The 20513-nt window shown below is 47.8% G+C and overlaps 1 protein-coding gene and 1 long non-coding RNA gene across 2 annotated transcripts; one reads left to right on the top strand and one right to left on the bottom strand.

Moving 5' to 3' along the window:
- Positions 1–575: 575 nt before the first annotated feature.
- Positions 576–8222, bottom strand: LOC148116378 (uncharacterized). Its single transcript, XR_015728273.1, has 2 exons — positions 8085–8222; positions 576–5167 (listed from the first exon to the last, which is right to left on the bottom strand). It is a non-coding gene; the product is annotated as an uncharacterized LOC148116378 (long non-coding RNA).
- SIX1 (SIX homeobox 1) lies at positions 4946–17910 on the top strand. Its single transcript, XM_034433532.2, has 2 exons — positions 4946–9693; positions 16390–17910. Exons 1-2 carry the CDS (start codon positions 9134–9136, stop codon positions 16682–16684), a joined length of 855 nt encoding a protein of 284 aa, XP_034289423.1. The 5' UTR covers positions 4946–9133; the 3' UTR covers positions 16685–17910.
- Positions 17911–20513: the final 2603 nt, after the last annotated feature.

Raw genomic sequence — 20513 nt, 5'->3', positions numbered from 1 at the left:
GAGGAGGAGGAGGAGGAGGAGGAGGAAAAAGAACAAAATACAAGCCCTTTATTGTTTAGAAATCAACCAAGCAACTGGCCCTCGCTCCCTCTCGTTTCCCCGCGCTTAGCAGCCAGGGCGGGTGAGATCCGGTATCACGTTTCAGATTCCCACTAAAGATAACGAAATGTGATCTATTTTTCAGAACAGCAAGTGGATGGGAAAGAAGCACAACACAAAACTCATTTGCTAATGGCCCGGTTTTGTATTTCCTCTTCTTCTCCAGGGTCGGAAATCGCTGGAGTTTTGAGTTACTTGCTGCAGTTCGCTGGCCGCATTTTGCAAATCCCTTCATTTTTAATTAATAAACGAAGAGAAGGGAGGGCAGTCCCGTCTGGAGCTTTTCTTTCCTTCTTCCCCAAGCCCCACCTCGAGTCTGCGTTTTTAATTGTAAAGAAACAGGGCGGGAAAGCGGATCTAGCTCAAAGATTAGACACACGCACCCTCTCTCTCTCTCTCTCTCTCTCTCTCTCTCTCTCTCTCTCTCTCACACACACACACACACACACACACACACATACACAAAACACAAGGTACAGATTTAAGCTTTCTGTTTATTAGGTCTAGATGTTTATCCCGCCTGGTGTTCAGAAGCTGAAGGCGATGTCCACATTCCCCCCCCCCTTTCTTCTATTCTCTCCCATAACACCAACACTGTGGGGAAGGTTGGGCTAAGTCTGGCCCAAAGACACCCATGGACCCTCCGTAGCGGGTGGTGGGATGGACTTGAGACAGGGCATCTCCTCTCTCTCCCTCCCTCCCCCCCCCCGCGTTCATTCTAAGGGCAAATCAATTTGAGAAGTGCCAAGAAGCCTGCCAATTCTGCTCACCGAATTCTGCCACTTCTGTGTTTGAAATGCGCACTAATCACCCACTTGTCCAGATGTAAACTCAGCCGAAGTCCAGGAGGTCAGAGGGTATTGGATGGAAGTGGCATTGGGTTTAAGCGGGCCTGCCCCCTAGGCCTAGGTCAACTTGCCTGGGACTTCAGCCTCCGGCAAAGCTGTGAGTTCTCTTGGGGGGAATTTCGGAGCAGGCAGCCCAGGGTTGCTTCAAGTTGCAGCCTTAGGTTACTTACAAGGGAAAGACGTATTCATTTCTTGGGTAGGGTTTTTCTCAATCCATTGGTCTCCAGATATGCTCAGACTACATTTCCCAGCATTCCCAGTTAGCCGAAGACGGCTGACGAAGCAGTCTGCTATAGTACCCTTGTGGAAATATAAAACGGCTTCGATCCAAAAACTTCCCTTGACCAAAGAGAATTGCAGCTAAAATTACTTTAAAATTAACCAAGAGGTGTAATTGGTTCGGTTGTAATGATAAAATGCACTAGATTTCCCTCATCCACACCGTTGCCAAGTAATGGCCTTCAGTAAAAGGGTTCTGATTTTATGGGATATTGTCTAAGCTTTCCAGGCAATAACCACCTACCTACTCCATGAAAACGGCAATTGGTACTTCTCTCGGGAAAAGATCCTCTGGAATTCAGGGCCATTCTGAATAAGGATTTAAGGGCATTTTAATTAGGCTTGATTTCAGGCGAAGATGCTTATGTAGGAAGCCACAGGCAGTGACAGGCAATCGGCTTTATTTGTGAGTAAAGGATAATAAAGGAGTTATTTTATTGTGCTTGAGGCACTTTCGCCCATTTGGTATAGTAGCCATTTCGGCTGTCCTCTAGATACGCTAATGGCCACGTAAACTTCGGCTTCATACCTGAGGGTAGATCATACCTCTCCTTATTGCGGGTCAGTCAGCCTGGCCAGGGATTGTGGGAGTTGTAGTCCAGACTATTTGGCATGTGGTTGGCTATCTGCACGAAACACAGGGCCGGACTTACAAGTTTTTAAACTCGGGTCTTGCTGACTAAACCACAATTTATTCACTTCACACCTCAATGCACAAGCATAAGAGAGATTGCTTTTGCAGATTCATCTGGAGCGCCTGCCACGTTTGAAAATGAGCTAGGAAAAAAAAATAAAATGCATTTGATAATTGAATTAATTTTGCATTAGATTTATTAAATGTAGTGAATATGATTAGTTCCCATAGATTTATCATTTCCTCCTTTTTTACAATTTACAGCAAAGTGCCATGGGAAGCCTTGAGACTCCAGTAGTGCACCCCAACTGTAAACCGTGGATTACAAACCACAATGGCTGATTTCAATCTAAGCCCAAACAACCAAATTACGTTTTAGTGCAATGCTGGATGCCATCCTTTTAAAGAAATGTGGCCAGAATTAGTGTGAAAATGCTCAGTCCAAGTTTATGCCTGAAAACAGATCGAAATTAAATTAGAACTTCTGGATAAGCGAGATTAACTGCCAGTTGCAAGAAGAGTAAGAAGCCTGGCCGTTCTCTTGCTCATCTGCGGAACCGTAAAATAACGTGAACTAAGATTTGTGATTTTTTTAAAAAAAAAATTAGGGATACTGTAAAGCCTCTCCCAACCTTGTGCTATACATCTCAGTTTGACTCTAATCATGGTCTGTATAGATAGGTTGTGTGTGTGTCTGTGTGATCCCCACCACCAACCGATTTGCAGGCTACAACAGCGACCCAATCTCCTTGGAAGCTTATAAACACAGCCCCGTCGCCCATGGATTGGAAGAAGACAAAATAATGGTTTTAATTAAAGCGAGCGAAGAGAATTTGCAGGTAGAGACCCCTGGCGGTGTAGCAAATGGAGCCTATATTCCCCTTCCCCTTATTTTTTTCACAAGGAATCATTGGAGCCGCCTCGCCCCAAAAGAAGAAAAGAAACCAACCCCCCCCCCGAAACGGAATCCCTTCGCTGCAAACCGAGTTACTTGCAAATTGCCGGTTGGTTGCTCTGAGAAACGGCCGCTCGTTATTCCTAACAACATTCCTGCCCTAAATCGCGACTGGACTCAACCGAGACCTTCCTCCGTTGCTGAGAAAGGGCGCTTGGTGCGGCGGTGCCAGCCTGCAACCCGAATTCTCGAGGAGGCTGTTGCGGAGTTCCTTATTCGGGGCTTGCGCGGTTTTGAGTTCCAAGTTTAGGCAGACCCTTGGAGGAAGAGACCTTGGGGAAGAGACCCGGCGCAGGGCGCCAAGCAGCGTTTTTGGAAGCGGACGGGAGACCGAGAGCGGGCAGGCGGGAGAGTATTTGCCCCGATTTCGCCTGGGTCTGTCTTTCTGCCGGGCCTGCAGGCATAATGTGCCAGCCCTTTCGCCCTTCGAGTCCTTATTGGAGAGCCGTAAACATCCCTTGCAGCAAAAGCGGCGGCGGCGGCGGCGGCGACAGCAGCGGTCCCCGTTGCAAGGAGGAACCTGGGCGCGCGGGGCGTCGGAGTTTTTTTTCTCCCGGGGCTAGGAAAGAAAAAGGTGCTGCGCGATTGTTCGAAGATTTAGGGTGGGGTGGGGGCTCCTCCTGCAAGTTTTGCGGGGGGGGGAGGACTTTAAAAGACTCCCGTTCCGGTCCCCTCGCAGCTGCCTTGTCAATAAGCATCCCGTCCAGGCGGAGACATTCTTTCTGGCACAAGGCTGGGACAGCGTCCCTCAAACATCATAAGGACCAAAATAAAACGGGCTGGGGAAAATTACCAGACACCCGGTCAGGGGCCGTCCGAGAGAGGAATTCTTCCAGTCCCCATTGGTTAGGGCAGCCTATCGACAGACGAGCTGGACCCGACGCCCACCGTCCTTCCAACCAGCCAAGCTTTGTTCGCTGAGAAACTTGTGTTCCCCCTCTCTGGGTGGAAGGTCGGGCTCGGGCACATGGTTTTGAACAGCCTGGCAGAGGGAGCCCCAATATTTGCTTCTGAAAAAAAAATTCTATTATTATGGCTAATCTTCAGTTCGATTCACAGTCTGGAACTGGTAAAAACTTAATAGTTCAAATCCTAACCATGGACCTAAGAGCTGTTAAGGTAGCGTCTGAGTATATAGGCAGTTCCGATTGGAGTGGTTTTTTGCGAAGTCCGGATATTCAGGTCTAATCAGTTCAACATTTCCATGTATATAGGCAGCCCTTTGAGTATTGCTCCAAGGGCTCTTATTACTGTTGGTACAACCATTGATTCTTCTTCTTCTTCTTCTTCTTCTTCTTCTTCTTCTTCTTCTTCTTCTTCTTCTTCTTCTTCTTCTTCTTCTTCTTCTTCTTCTTCTTCTTCTTCTTCTTCTTCTCCTCCTCCTCCTCCTCCTCCTCCTCCTCCTCCTCCTCCTCCTCCTCCTCTTCCTCCTCCTCCTCCTCCTCCTCCTCCTTATTATTCTTATTCTTATTTTCATGGCATTAGGTTCCCAAGGGATCCCTTTTGGGTACCGTGTGCCCAATAATGCCAGGCATCATGACATACTTTTGAAAGATTGACAGGGGAAGGAAAATCTGTTATTATTCCTCTGGATCTCAAAGTGCTTAGATTACATAAAATTCTCCCTTCCTGTTATCCTCACAATAACTCGCCCTTACGCTGAGAGAGAAAAGTCTGGCTCAAAGTCACCTAGTGACCTTCTGTAGCTGTTTGGGGTGTCATCATTACACCAAACTGGCTCCCACTAGGCTGCTGTGAAGAAAAACATCATCCTCTTTATGGTGCCTGGTTGCCAAAGCAAGCTGATTCACAGACATGTGTAGTGGGAATGTGGTCTCCAATTTCAGCACAAAACTGAATTGGAATAGTACACAGTACCACCACATCTGTTACAGCATAGGCTTTCCCTATGAGATCCCTTCCAAGTATGCTGGGCTATGAGTCCCATAGGCAGTTTAGGGAAGACTAATTTCAAACTATAAAAATTAGATGGGGATGCAAAAGGCCAATAAATATTTTGTTCTGACTTTATGGTGTGTGTGTGTTTGTGGTGGGTGGGGAGAGGGGTTATTAAGGCAAGTGGCCCAAACAGGGTTTAAACTTTATTTTTACATCATTAATTAATTAATCCTTCATATTTATATGGCTGCCCATCTCACAAATAGTCACATGGGAGGCTTACAGCCATTAACTTAGAAGGAAGCCCAACTTCCTCCAAGAAAGTTTTCTTCCACATAAATATACCTATGATTGAATTAACAAGCTACATTCTTATGCTTAGCCAAGTTTTGCTGATCTCCAAATACTAAATGAATGGGACACCAGCTAGAAGTCTCAAGGCTGTAGGTTAGACTGGGAGGGAAGGCAGGAAGGAAGAAAAAAGGAAAGATCCCAGAAAAGAAAAAAAAAAGATACTGTTAACCGATTTTGATACTGTTGCCAAGCAAACCACATGACCCCTCGATGAAGTTCCCAAGAGCTGGACTTCAAGAGAATGTTTTAACTATTCAGCTTTCCTTGAAGTAATGGGGTTGGCTCCAAAGTAAACCTATGAATTTGTATCATTCTTTTTTTTTTTAGCAAAGCTGCCTATTTCTTATTGCTCTGCAGGAGGGATATCCAGAGTCTTTTAGGAAAGAAGATAAGATGCATGGAGTCTCTCCAAACATTTCTGAGCAAAGTAGGGCCTAAGCAGTCATCACTTCTGCTCCACTCCCAGCTCTTCTTTGCCAATTGGTGTGTTCCCATCCCACAACCAACCACAAACTAGCTGAACACCTGTAACTCAAGGTTAAAAATGCAGCCAAGTGTGCTTGGTTTATGATTTTATGTGCAGCAATGAGAAAACGATAGCAACATTAATCCTGAGCAAATATAGTGGTTCAATCCTCTCCTATATTTTCTAGAAGAGAAGCCAAAAGATACTGGATGGCCTTTCACAGCAACAGGGGAGATGCACACCGACCAGATCCATAAATTAAGAATAAAGCTAAACCTCTAATCCAGTCTTCCAAACAAGTAAACTGTAGCTCTGGGATTGAAGCCAAAGATTGCAGCCCCAAACATTTCTGCCACTGTGAAGGAAGATGGTTGGACAGAGCACATTTACCTGCATTCATAGAACAGGGGAAAACTGAAGGGTGTCATATACAAAATATAAAAATGCTCAAACAGTGTAGCTGGAAATAAATGCCCCTGGGAAATTTCCAGCTAAAGAGACATGAGTCTGGGGTGGAAGTCTGAAACATGATAGTGATTTTATTTTCTGGGTATGCTTGCTTGGGCCCCACTACAAAGGATCGACCACCCCGTCTCCTTAAGGGGGCCAATTTCAAAACTAAGCACCACATTTGCTTGACTTTGCTGCAGCAGATTCCCTCTGGCCATCGGCTTTACATTCTGCAGTGAATTTGAACAATTCTTTCTAAGAACTAGAAAGGCATTGGCTTGCAGTATTTGTTGGCACTTTTTCCACTTATCTCACCCCTATTGTTCTTATCGCTGGTTCTCCTGACACAGATTAACTTTATTTGGATGGGCTTTAATTGTTTGGTTTACTCTCCCAGGCAAGTTAACTTCCTCCAGTCTATAATTGCTTCTTAAACCAGTCATCTAAAAGAAAAGCTGGGAGAACCTACAGTACTAGGTGGAAATGCAAGGAAAAAGAAAGAAGTATAATTCAGAATTGTTTAATCCCCTTAGGGCCACTCAGAGTAGAAACTGAAGTTCTACTTAATTAAAGTTAAAATTAAAGTTAAACTCTAGCTATGTCTGCTCAGAAGAAAAGTGTATTGAGTTCTATATGAATTGGTTCCAGGGAATGTAGAGTTACATCACAGGCTTCTTATATTGCTTTTACATGCTATGTGTTAGTTTATCCAGAAAGGTAGCATCACTAGCTGATTTTGGTTGAATTCAAGAACACACAAGCACAGCAATTGGATGACAAGTGATCAGGTAATCCTGGGGCTGCTGGCTTGACTGTGAAGTAAAACCAAAAATTTTTTTTTTGAAAAAAACAACAACTATTGGGCCAGTGGGAAAATATTTCCCTATATGGGGGTTAAAAAACAGAGTTGTGTGTGAGAGAGTTGAGCTGGACTCAGAACAGTGTTTCTTTTTTCTGCCACCTTTTCACCAGTGTGCATAATCTTGATTCCTAATTTCATCCTTTTCATCTGCCTATAGAGAGAAAATGACCTTAATGGAAACATGCAGGAACCATCAGCTCCTACCTAGGCAAAAAGGGCTGAAACATTTTTGAAGTCCAAAACAATGAAATAATGTTTGAAATAATCAGCTTCTGATTCACTGGAATATAAGGAGGAGGTGGAGACAGACACAACGCAATCAGATTCTGTTATTACAGCCAATCTCAATAAAAAATAGTTTTCATTTCCTGGTCTGATTTAGCTAGTGAAGCTGATATCACAAACAATATCTGGCTAATTATCCCTGCTTAGGCATATCACAACTACGTCATCTAGCCATAGTTAATACACCCAAGGCTGAGTTCACACAACAGGGTAAGTCAAAACCAAAGAAGTGTGATAGTGAAGCCAGTTGATGACTGACTCCAAACTTCCTGAATTTAAGAATTTGACCTGAGTCTGGATTCTTGTTCAGTTCCTCCTGCTTGCTCTGCCCATTAACATTGCTGGAAGCCCAAAGTGTTATTCAGAGGGGCCAATCTTCCAACTTCTATGGATTCACTTTCCCAGATAAACCTGGGAAAGCTACAACTTCATTGGAAGGACATACCCTAAAAAGCACCTGATGATGAGGTTTCTTCCCAGGCCTAAGGAACAAATTGGATCTGGCTACGAGAAGGCAGGCAGCACCATGATCCGAGCAACCTTCTGTTCCCTGATACCTATCTGCTGGAGAACACCTCAAGGACGTTAATTCCGGAGCGCCTCTGCCTTTCTGCTTGTGTTATTGCCAGAGCAACCAGCACCTTGAGTCCTTGACTCTTTCAAAGCCCACCAGTTTGCATCCGAAGGACTGTGGGAGTTGGATGCTCCACACACCCCTTGGCTTGGTGCTAGCCACAGAGCCCATATTTAAAGGGTTGGAATCAAAAGGTTTCAATCCATCAGTCCTTTGGTTCTTGATGATTATTAATTTTATGATTAGGAAAATCTCCACCTCCAATCCTCTGAGGGCAAAGTTATGAGGCTCTTTTAATTATTTAGCGCATACCATAAGCTATTCATCTGGGGCATCATTTATTCATTCCCAACATTAAGGTAATTAAATATGAGCTCACCGGGAACGAGGGAATCTTGAAAAGGAGAAGGAGGGCCAGTTGGTTGGCTGGAGGGTGAGATGGATGGGAAGCCAGCGAAGTGATGGGCCGAGGAAAGGAGGAGGAGGAGGAAGAAGAAGAGGGGGGGGATTTGGTGAGCTGGCTCGGCTGACGGTGGGTGTTGGCTTCTTCATCTTCTTCTTCTTTTAAAGTCTGCAATAATTGATTTGCACAGAATTTCGTTCCCCTCAGCTGACACTTGAGAAGCGGCTCATCTTGCAAGCTCCTGACGTGTCTCCCTTCTGGGGGCAGAGAGAGAGAGAGAGGAGGGGGGGAGGGGGAGGAGGAAAAACAAAAACCAAAAAAAAAACCTCGAGCCGCTCGCTTTCCTTCTGCCCGCCAGTCAGTCAGTCGTTCGGCTTCCAAGCAGAGCGTCCGCGCCTCAGAGCGCCGAGCGAGCCCGCAAAAAAAAACTCCCCTTCCAGCGCCAGGCTGAGGCCAGACTGCCTCGGGGCGGCCGCCTCCGCGCCCGCTCGCTCGCTGCCTCCCGCTGCCGCCGCCGCTTGGACTGGGCGCGCGCTCCGATAGGCGCTGGAAGCGTCCAATCAGAAGAGCCCGGACACCGAGGCGGCTTTAAGCCTGGCTGCGGGAGGACCCCAAGCAAAACTTTGCCCGGCAGCAGGAACTCGCCCAGAGCATCCATTTCCTCGCCGCCGCCGCCGCCGCCGCCGCCGCCCTCTGCAGCGCGGGGCTAACGCTCCTTCTCCCGGCTCCAATCTCCCGGCTGACTGGAGCCGCCTCACCCTCCGCCCGTTCTTTCGGGGCGCTCGGACGCGGCTCCCGCTCCCGCCGGCCCTGGATAGAGCAGCCGGGTGGGGTGGGGAGGGGCGGGGGACGGCGCCGCGACTTTCCTCCGGCTCTTCTTCGGGAAAGTCTCTCTCCACCGCCACCGCTCCCCGCCCCGCGCTTCCTTCGGCCAGCTAAGCCCGCGGCAGTTGGGCTGAGGGGTGGCGGCGGCGGCGGCGGCGCAGGAGCAGCAGCAGCCTGAGGAGCAGCCCGGCGCCGGAGCCATGTCGATGCTGCCGTCCTTCGGCTTCACGCAGGAGCAAGTGGCGTGCGTCTGCGAGGTCCTGCAGCAGGGCGGCAACCTGGAGCGGCTGGGCAGGTTCCTCTGGTCGCTGCCCGCCTGCGACCACTTGCACAAGAACGAGAGCGTCCTGAAAGCCAAGGCGGTGGTGGCCTTTCACCGGGGCAACTTCCGCGAGCTCTACAAGATCCTGGAGAGCCACCAGTTCTCGCCGCACAACCACCCCAAACTCCAGCAGCTCTGGCTGAAGGCGCACTACGTGGAGGCCGAGAAGCTGCGGGGCCGGCCGCTGGGGGCCGTCGGCAAGTACCGCGTGCGGCGGAAATTCCCTTTGCCCAGGACCATCTGGGACGGGGAGGAGACCAGCTACTGCTTCAAGGAGAAGTCCCGGGGCGTCCTGCGGGAGTGGTACGCGCACAACCCTTACCCGTCGCCCCGGGAGAAGAGGGAGTTGGCCGAAGCCACGGGCCTCACCACCACCCAGGTTAGCAACTGGTTTAAAAACCGGAGGCAGCGCGACCGAGCGGCGGAGGCGAAAGAGAGGTGGGTTCTGCTTGTGCTTCGGGCTCTTCTGGGGGACAAAGGTCTCGGCGGCCCCCAGAGCAGCAGCTCTCTCGGGGAAAGGGGGCTTTGGGGCAGGTCCCACCCAACTCCCGGAGGGGGGGGTTGTTTCCTTCAGGCGAAGAACCTGAAGCTCCTCCGCCGAGGTAGGGAAGGGGCAAGGAAGGGTTACCCGGTTACCCGAAGGTGGAACAGTAACTATAATAAGACGAGGTGCTGATGATCTGGACTGGCGTGGCGTCTCAGGACCGTAGGGCTACTGTAGCAGAATTGGGTCGCTTGGGGCTTTGGGTTCTGGGAACCCAATCCTTGCGCTCATCTGGGGGATGGGGGGGTGGGGGGGCTGCGCTGTACAAAACTAAGCAACTGGGCGAATTAAGTAGGCCCTGCTCCGGTTGACCCTGGTCAGCGCCTTGAGCCACGCCAGTTGGAAGGACCGAGCCTTCTCTAAAGTTTCTGTGTTGTTCTTCCCCCTTGGCCGGTTTTGCTAAGCAACGATTTCACCGCGCCCTCCTTGCACCATTGACTTCCAAAGGATTAAGACACGATCCTGCACGTTACTTACTCAGGCGCAAGTGTCCCATGAAGGGACACTTAAATTTAATAGCGGTGCCCGTAAGGAGGCAGATCAATTGCGTAGTTAACCCTCGTGCCTTAAAAAACCAGCGGGCCCTGAGCTTTAATCGGATGGAACCGCTAGAGCTCCATCTGGTGCTCTCCAGATGTGTGGAACTGTAGCTTCCAAAACCCTCCGCTGGCCGGGAATGATGGGAATCATAATCCAGTAAATTTCTTTGTTTCTAAATACGGAGCAGCCCTAAAGAGGTGTCAGTTAATAGAATTTGCATTTGTATCTCCACCGCCACCATCCCTGCCTTGCCTGGGTACCCTAAAGAGAAGGTATTATGTCTTTTGAAATGCACTGGAATTGATGGATTCGGGAATGGGTGCTCAGACTTCCATGCAGGGAGAAAAGAGGAATGACACCCACCCACCCAGACACCCATATTTTCTTTACACCAACTCATAACAGAATATAAACCTTTTCTTAAAGTTCATTAGTGCTTCCCCTCTGCCCAGGTACTGCTCCAACAGACAGCGCCAACGGAAGAGTGTTGTTAGGCTTGTTCTGGGAGGATCCAGCCAAGCAAAGCAGCCCCCTCAAAGGCCACCACTTCATGTCTTTGTGGCCCCCCCCATAGTCTTCACATCCCCCAACCCCCACTAGTGATTCCTTCCTCTTTCCTAATTTTTCGGTTTGTGCCACCTGCCCCCCCCCTCCATGCTGCCCATGGCTTTTCCAACTCCATCTATTCTGCTGAGAATATACTGAATGCCTGCCTCCTAGTCTTGAATGGAAATCTTCCCTTGGCAGCCAGAAATAATGGCCTCCAGTAGGATTCGCCTCTTCATAGCCCTGGGTGTTTTTACTACCATCTCCAGCCTGGCTTGTGCTTCCAGTAGGCATGATTTGAAAGTCAAATGTAAAAGACAGAAAGTGAGTGTGCAAGCTAACATTTCCCTGATGGCAATGGTGGTGATGATCACCATCCATCAAGCAGAAAGAAAAGAGGGGGGGGGGCTCTCTTAACTGCATGTCCAGTTTTAGATTTTGTGATTTTAAAACTCAGCAAAGAAGGGATGTTCGCCTCCCTTCTCAGGGGCGAACTGCAGGCACTGCAACCTCCGGAGGAAGGGTGCCTTAGAAGAAAGGCCATAAGATTTGAAGGGGCTGCTTTGTGTTTCTGGCTTTTTAAGGCAGCTAAAGGTTAGGTTGGGGAGGTCATCTCCAGAAAAGGCCCAGAGGCTTTTCTGGGGATACTTCCAGTCTGCACTCCTAAGCCTGCTTTTGCGTCACTCCTGGAACTCGGAGGAACTCAGCTGACCTCCCTCTACGCCTGAGCCTCCTCAGGCCGCCTGTCACCTGGAAGGCAAGAGTGGGGACGTGGTCACCATGGTGGTCGCTGTTTAGGGTGTTGAGAAAAAGAAGCCAGTCGGGAAGAGCAGCGGGAAGCTGGCTCTCTTCTCCTTATCCGTCAGACCCAGCCAGAGCTACACCCCCCCACCCCCCCAGTTAAATGGAAGTGCTTAACTTTAAGATGGTTTACATGTGTTTAGGATTAGGGTGTCAGTCGCACTGATGGGTCCCAGGCCTTCCCCACCCAAGATTCGTTCCAAGATCTCTTGGCTAAATCCAGGGACCTCTATTTCCAGATATTACCTCTCTGAGGCTGGGCCCCAGTTTTGTTCAATATGATATCAACCGGCCCAGGCAGGCAGGAACAAGTGTGTGTGGAAAGGTAGGGGAGTGGTGGGTAGGTAGAGGGGCACACACACACCCAACAACCTTTATCAACTTGATGTCCTCCAGATGTGTTCGGGCTACCGCTCCAGGGGTTCCCAGGCAGCCCTACCTGGGAATTCTGGAGATTATAGTCCCTGCACATCTGGCCAAGACCAGGTTGAAGGAAGGCCACAGCGCCAATTGCAGCAGGAACAATGGCAAGGGGTGGGGGAAGGGAAGCGCAGTGCCCCAAAGATGCAGGACTGGCAGGATTGTTCACCTCGTTCCCTTGGAGGTTTCAAGTTGCTGAAATTGCCAAGTGCAGCCTGGAAACGAAAACCGAGAACCAGGGGATCTGCCTTATACCACCAGGATCAGCCATCAAGTTACGGTGGCAGCGGTAACGGCGGCAAGAGAGGAAGGGACCTTAGGCTCTTTCGGATCTTTTATCTCCGAATCTCTGCGGACTGGATCATTTGGGGGAAACAATCTCACGCCCTTCTCCTGGTCTGGAAAGCAGCCCCCTCTCGCCCGGCTTTCTCTACAACTGTGACCGCGGATTCCACAAAGGCGATTTCCCGAGGGGGAGGCGGATGGCTTCAGAGGCGACGACGCTCCACGCCTTACATTTCGGAATCGTTGCCGAAGCCTCTTCCTTTCGACACTACCTACTACCCGTCTGAAGAAGGAATTCAGATCGTCGATATGGTTCGGATGCAGCTGGAAAGCTCTGGACAAAACCAAAGTAGAGGCGAAGTTCTTGAGCAGGAAAATACGAAACGTTTAGAAGCGGAGAGGAAAGGCGGCAGAGTGTCGCGTGTTGGGCCCGAGATCCTTCCGTGGGCGCACACCGTGGTGAAAAGTTTCCGCGAACTCACAATAAACGCAAGGCGTGCTCGGGCTACGGCCAGAGACAATTTTACACGTAAAATTCTACCATTGTCAGGGGTAAGTCGGTTCAGCCGGAGTAGACCTTAATTTCGGAGTAAATACAGCGAAGTCTGATACTCCACTTTCCGTGTTTGGAAACATCGCGTTGGGGAGGTGAGCTACTTTTCACCAAGAACGTACATTTTAATTCATTGATAAAAGACGTTTTCACAGGCTCCGATGCACACAACTCATCCCACGCATTGCTATGCTCCTATGAACGGGAGAGGTAGGGAACGGAATCGTAGAAACGAGGTGATTCCATCATCTGACAGCGTCTTCAGACGTGCTGTCAAGCTCAGTCTATTTTAAACCTAGATAAACTGCCAGTTCAGTGTTAGCCTTTCGGAAGCCGCCCCCCCCCTCCTCGAAACCGGATAAATGCGTTATTTGAGATAACAGCCTTAAAATTAGTTTTGTTTTGTTTTTAAATCCCATGATTAAAAAAATTGTTGCATTTCTCCTGAGCTCTGTAGACTGTAGTTTTGCTTTGTTCTGGACAATTTAACATCTAAAGGCGAAGCAGCTCGTTGCTAATGCCAGCCCCATTCGGACTGCCACAACTCAGTGCAGCCCTCTAAACAGGCAGCCAAATGGTGAAGTCCTGAAGTGGGGGAGGGAGTCAATTTCTCTGCAGAAGTCCCAGGAAAGGGTTTGTTTTCTTTCTTTGTTTGCTTTCCTTTTTTTCCCCCCTTCGAGAAGCTTCTGGGTTCCCGCTGGAGCCGTGGACACGATCCATCCAGCCTCCCCACTCAAGCGCCTTAGGCGATGGCGCTTTGACAGCAAGATCGCTGGGCTTCGCACCACTTTGCAAGATTCGGATCCCCTCTGGGGATGTTGCAATCGATGCGGCGCAAAAAAATGGCAGCGCAGCCTTGGGGAAGAATGGAGGCAGAGGCGGAGCGGGATCTTAGGCTGCCTTATCCCCATCCAAGAGGCAGATTGTATTGCCTTAAAAAGCCAAGGTTAGCCCTCAACTTCTGCGCTTCTTTTTTTTTTAAATAACTCACACCTGCAAAGGTGACATTGGCCGACGAGGAAGCTCCGCCGTGCAGAATGTGCCCCCAAAGGGAGAAGAATTGAGAGCCGCGGCTGACGCCTCTGAGATTCGTTCCCTGCCTTTTCAATCCCTCTTTTGGGGAGCTCGGTTTAATCGGGTACGCACAGCGTCCCCCGGGTACAAAGTTTGGCAGCCCGTCTTCAAGGGCACAAGCTGGGAAGGGAGGACCACCAAAGTCTGTGGTCTCAAAAGGAGCAACCGGCCAGCCTTCCACCTCATTGCCCAAAGACCCTCCCGCAGCTGGGGCGACTCCGCCATATTTCCAAATGCGCTCCCGCGGCAGATCTGCATCTTCGCCTGGATTCAAAAGTCGTTAAAATGGAGATGGTACACATCTGCCGGGAAATCAGGGGGTTTGGGGTTAACCCGAAGAATGCAACGGGACTGCCTTCCAGCTAAACGCTCTTGAGCAAGATGGTATAAACCCAGAATGTCTATTGCGACCTGGATTATAAAGGGCTGTTTCCTCCCCCCCCCCGCCTTCACCGCAATTAACTTTCCCAAAGTTGTAAGATCAAGTTTTCAGGACCCCTGACACCACCCGTGCCGTTTGGAGGGCGCCGACTTCAGCTCCCCAAGTCCTTCCTCCTCCCGCCAAGATATGTGTCAAAATGAGAGTGTTGTGGCACCCGAAGGCATAATTAGATCTCAGATCTAAGCTCCTTCAGATTCCCGAATCCGGTTAGTTCAGGCCACGAGACTTTCTTCTTCTTGGTCGGCTTGGTCGAAAGAAAGAAAGAAAGAGGGAGAGTTTTCCATCCCTGATTTAGACTTCGGGATGGAGAACAGTTGCCCTTCTGAGACGTTTTCTTGGAAGTAACTTCTTAACCTGGAAGAGGGATTTTTTTTTCCCCTAAGAAAATTTTAGGGGATTCAAAATATAATGGCAGGGATGACTCTAAACTTTCTTTCTTTCCTAGCATTCTATTTAAAAAAAATGTTAATGGCATTTTTAAAAAAATATTTTTGTAAGTTATTTAACATTATTATATAATAGAACACAGTACATGGGTTACACCTTCATAAAAGCCTTCTTAATCGAGGAGTTTACTAGTTGTCTCATAGTGATTTCAACTCTGTGATCAATTATCTGGAAATAAGGTATCAGCAGGATTTATTTCTAGGCCCCCAATGCCCTGCCAGGGGCTGAGGCTGGAGCCATCCGTGGATTTTCAATTTTGTTTTTTGAAAGATGATTATTTCCTAGATTGGTTTCATATATTTTTTTCTGTTTGCTTCGGTTGCCCTTGTTTTTAATCCAACTGCAAATAATTTTGAAGAGATTCCTTTTCCCTCAGTAGGGCTCCCCTCCAAGACAGCTGCTTTTAGGATCTCAGCAAGTGGCTCAAGGCTTTAGCAAGTTTGGCTTGGTGTACAAGACAAGTTTTGTGTTTTCATCTTGCAGACTGAAGCCATTTCCTCTTCCCATCCCCAAGATAACGAAATAATTGATGTAATCATACTAAACACTAATTAGGGCTAATAGCAATATGGCAATTAGATTAATTAAATGATAAATTCTATCATTAAAATTCTCCAATTTCAGGCTCATTTCCCAATAGAAGAATTAAAGAGAGACCTGGGATTTTAGGGACATTTTCAAAATACACCATAGGCTCATATTAATTTTCTAAACAAATTTGTGCAGTGTTCCTGTGTGACAGCAAGCCCCACTGAACACAATATAACTTTATTTGGTGTGAATCACAGAAGGAACCACTCAATTCCTGACAGTTAGAACAATTAATCAGTGGAACAAGTTGCCCCCAGAAGTTGTGGGGGCTCCAACACTGGAAGTTTTAAAGAAGAGATTGGACAACCATTTGTCTGAAAGGTTTCCTGCTTGAGCAGGGAGGTGGACTAGAAGACCTCCAAGGTCCCCTCCAACTCTGTTATTCTGTTATATGTTCTGCAATAATTCTATGTATTTTTCTTTGCAAGTAAGCAGGGTGGGGGAGAGTGGGGAGAGAAGTGTCTTGGAGGAAATAAAAATGTATTGTGATACCTAATGTTATCCTATCTAAAGTTGGTGGGGTTTCTATGTATAAAATATATTTTTGAGGAAAGAGACTTTTTAAAAGTATAGCCAGAAAGTTGCATCCAAAGGGTTTATTTCCTAAGACTGAAATTTCGCAGGGATCTGAGAATTACATTTACATTAGTGGATTTTCCCCCCTTGTTCTATGGATAAGATGCCAACATGCATTTAGACCAGTCTTCCCTAATCTGTGACCCTCCAGATGTGTTGGGACATTGCCAGGAATTTTGGGATGTGTAGCACCCAACTATCTAGAGAGTTTGAGGTTGGGAAAGGCTTTTCTAGGATTACTATTCCTCCTCCCCACTCCATTTTGTAACCAGTTTGGCATATGACTAATTTCTCCTTTCTCCCCTCCCTTCCCAGAGAAAACACTGAAAACAACAATACATCTACCAACAAACAGAACCAGCTGTCTCCTCTGGATGGGGCCAAGCCACTCATCTCCAGTTCCGAAGAGGAGTTTTCGCCTCCCCAAAGTCCGGATCAGAACTCCATTCTCCTGCTCCAGGGCAACCTGAGCCATGCCAGAAACTCCAGCTATTCCTTGACAGGCTTAACTGCCTCACAGCCAGCCCACGGCCTCCAGCCTCACCAACATCAGCTGCAGGAATCCCTCCTAGGCCCTCTCACTTCCAGCTTGGTGGACCTGGGCTCATGAGTTTGCCCCCCCCCACGGAAGGTGGGGCTTGTAAATAAGGGAACTGTGTCATATATTTTTTTCCTCCCCCTCCCCACAACCCTCGTTTTTTTTGTTTGTTTTTTTCAGAATGTTCCTGGTGATTTTTAAAATGCCTTTTAAAAATTGCTTCTAAATCATCCCGGTTTCCATTTCTCTTTATGCAACACCTCTCTCGTGAAACCATCTTATGGGTAGCCAAACAAAGAGAGAACATCCACCCTTCAACGCATTTGTGGGGCAACCCTGGGTGTCATCCCTCCATTGCATCCTTTTCCATTTACTTAATCTTTCCTGAGTTGGAATGACAGGTTGTTGCATTTTGTTTAAAAGGACGGAGAGCATCACCAAGCCAGGTTAAGCACTTAGACTCCATCAGTTTCAAAGAGAGATTTAAGCACTGTGGATTTTAACTTGGACCGTGTCCTCTCTTTTGTTTCGTTTCCGTAGAGGAGGAAAAGAAGACAAATATTTTATAGCAGAATCCTAAGCATCCTTACTCAAAAATAAGGCCCATTAAAGGAAGTGAAGCTGACAAAGCAAATCCAGGCATGCTCACTCAGAGGTTTGCTAAATGGGGCTTGTAAGGCAGCTCATATAGGAAGGGGCCCTTACTTTCCACTAAGGACTTAGTGATATATTTTAATAGGTGGTGGTGGGTAGTTATCTTGGCTTGAATTTGGGGGGAATAAAGAGAGGGTGTAAAGTACCAAAAATTAATTCTAAAAGAGAGATTTGGAGAGGGCAAATTAAGTTTACATTTTTTTCCTTTTTGGTCAGGTTTAGATTTCTGAAAAGATTTTGAAGTAGCTTTTTAAAAAAAAACAGGAAAAATGATGCAGTATTAGCTGAAGAATGTTAAGTGCCTATGTCTTAATGCAGAGGTGTGAGCCCTTTGTTAGATTAAAATTTTATGAGAGTAATTTCATGTCAGTGATTTTTCTGTTTACGGTGAATTTTGGAAATGAATCTGTGTGATTTTTTTTTTATAATAGCAACAACAAAAGTTGTTCCACTTACCTGGACATCTTTCATAATCCAGACTCTTTTTCTAGGTTTTATTTCCGTCTGTCTCTCTTCGTCCTTTTCCCATATAGTTTGGCTTGAAAAATCAACTGGCAATTTGATTACCGCTAGTAGCATGTGCTTTCATTTCCAGGTTTCTTGTACCCACAGAAATCTAAATTAAACTTGATAAGACTGATAAAGACTCTTAATGTTATTTATAACTGGATAATAGTCGATGTGTATTCTCTGCTCTCCCCTGCCCCCTCCTGCTACTCTTTCCATGCCTAAAAGACATTCAAGTTGGGGGCTAAATTTATTTACTCCAGAGGAATTTACTCCATGTTTCAGTGAAAGCCTTGTACAGATAAGACCTTCTAAGTCAGGGGTGTCAAACTCGATTTCATTGAGGGCTGCATCAGGGTTGTTTTTGACCTGGAGGGGCAGGGTGTGTGTGGTCAGGATGGACGTGACTCACTCATGTGGGGGGGGGCTGTGGTGGCCCAAGCGCTCTGCCAGCAAAAATGGGCTCCCAACCTCTGTTTTCGGCTGCCAGGGCCGCCTGCAACCCTCTGCCAGTGAAAACGGAGCTTGGGAGGGTCATGTGGGGCCTTGAGTTTGACACCCCTGTGCTAAGTAGTCAGTCTCTTCTCCAAGCAAAAGAGTCCAGGATATTTTTGAGAACTTCTTTCTTTTTCTTCCTTACTTTTAAGACAAATTAACCTTTATTTAGAGAGAATAAACATACCCCCTCTTTTGGGGTGGGTGGGCAGGTAGAGCTTACAAAACATGCAAGTTTTTGGATTTCCTGTTTATTAGGCAGTATACTTTAAAAGGTGGAGCAGAGGAAATGAGGTTGGTGTTTGGTCCACGTCTGTGGCAGGTTACAGTCTTAGCTGCAGCTGGAATTCATGGTGATTTCTTCTGTTTGTTTATCCTGTTTTGAAATGGTCTTGTTTTATGAAGAGGGTTCTGAAATATGAGCACCATTTTGTAAACCTCCAGTTGGCCTAATAATGGCGCTGACTTAATATGGAATTCATATTACACATAGTAACTGGAATATTGTGCGCATTGACATTTTTGCTGGTCTTAATTGGGGCAGTGGGGGGGAGAAAATTAGAATATTTTATTTGGCCAAGCAGAAGCTCTCATTGTGCATGCAAAAGCAATTGGCCATTTAGCAGGAGGGCAGTTCAGACACTGCATAACAAGCCCCACCCCCACCCCAGTCGTTATGCACATTTAAGTCAACAAACTAAGGCACTGAACAGACCCATTCTCACACTCTGCTGAGCTATGTGTTTGCTTAGGATAATATTCTATACTTCGAATGTAGCTACCATTTGGTATTGTGGGAATTCACATAGTAGTGATTTATTTTCCAAACCTCGGTTTAGCATGTTGATACATTCTTCCTAGTAAGCATACACTAGAGCAGTGATGGCTAAACTTTTTGCCGTCGCGTGCCAAAAGCGGGCGGAGTGGGGGGGATTGCGCGTGCGTGTACCCACACCCATAATTCAATGTACCCCATCCCCCCACACATGCACACGTGACCCCCTCCCCGCTCTCCCCCTGCTTTTGGCACGTGATGACCGGTGGGCCTGGTAGGCCCATTTTTTGCCCTCCCCAGGCTCCAGAGGCTTTCTAGGAGCCTGGGGAGGGTGAAAATGGCCTTCCCCACCCCCCCCCAGAGGCCTGGAAATAGCCCATTTCCCAACTTCCAGTGGGCCCGGAAGGCCTGAAAATCAGCTGGCCAGCGCGCACATGTGCTCACGTGCCCACAGATATGGCTCCGTGTGCCACCTGTGGCACCCGTGCCATAGATTCGCCATCACGGCACTAGAGGAACAAGTCTTTTTTTAAAAAATGAATGAAAATAAAGGTCAAGGGTGGGCTGTAGCTTCATAGCTCCCCTGTCCCCGAGATTTCCTTGGCTGACACAGATAAGTCAGGCTCCTGGGTAGAACTCCTCACCTGGATGGAGGGAGTGGCTTTTCTTTTGCCCAGATCCTCAGAAAGGCCTTGTTTCCTCTTCCCCACCACACAGCCCTGCCAGGAATGCTCCCAACAGAGCAGTGAGCTTGTCTATCAGAAAGGTCAGCAGTTCCGGTGGTTTGAATCCCTAGTACAGGTCTCTTGTGTGAGCAGGGGGTTGGACTAGATGACCTCCAAGGTCCCTTCCAACTCTATTCTTGTTAAACTCGTGTGCTTAGTTTGTTTTTGGCTGTGCAACCCAGCGATTTCTAGAGCAGAGCATGATGGCTTGAAGAACAAACTAGTATGGAGCATCTTCAGGGGAGACTTTGCCCCTTCACTTGGAGACGCATTTCTCATTTGAGCCCTTCACATTTCTCCCCGCAAGCAAGTTAGAGGAATGGAAACTCCAACGATGCCCTCTTCAAAATGCAAGCTGAACTCTTCGGCCAGAGGAGGAGCTCTACATCTGGTAGGCTCTTCTTCCAAAAGGGGTTGCTGGAGAGCTTGAGACCTACAGTAGCTGCAGCCTGGCCCAGGGAGAGCCCTAAGGGGCTCCATCTCTTGTGGAGCAGCACTCAACTGAACCGAAGGCCCTGCAGTGGGGCCAGATGCAATTTGTGTTTGTGTGTGCATGTGGGAGGGAGGGGATAATTTTGCAGCATAAACTAAGCCATGTTTTTACTCCAGAGTAAATGCTCTGAAATGACTTTAACGCCTAAATTATCTTGAGAAGTGATGGAGTTTTTATTTAGGACCTGGAAAGCCCCAGGGGGAGGGATCTTTTGAACAGCCCCTCTTCCTTTCTCCTTTCCCTGCATCAGTG

The sequence above is a fragment of the Pantherophis guttatus genome, chromosome 1 (genome assembly GCF_059756535.1).
Source record: "Pantherophis guttatus breed Tessera chromosome 1, ASM5975653v1, whole genome shotgun sequence".
Classification (NCBI taxonomy): Eukaryota; Metazoa; Chordata; class Lepidosauria; order Squamata; family Colubridae; genus Pantherophis; species Pantherophis guttatus.
The sequence above is the reverse complement of the archived record's forward strand: the minus strand, read 5'-3'. Positions and strand labels throughout refer to the sequence as shown.

What these genes read in the sequence shown, in the direction of transcription:
- SIX1 (XM_034433532.2), top strand. Translation starts at nt 9,134, where the DNA reads ATGTCGATGCTGCCGTCCTTCGGCTTCACGCAGGAGCAAGTGGCGTGC. An exon ending in GCGGCGGAGGCGAAAGAGAG is followed by an intron (nt 9,694 to 16,389) that starts GTGGGTTCTGCT and finishes CTCCCTTCCCAG; the next exon opens with AGAAAACACTGAAAACAACA.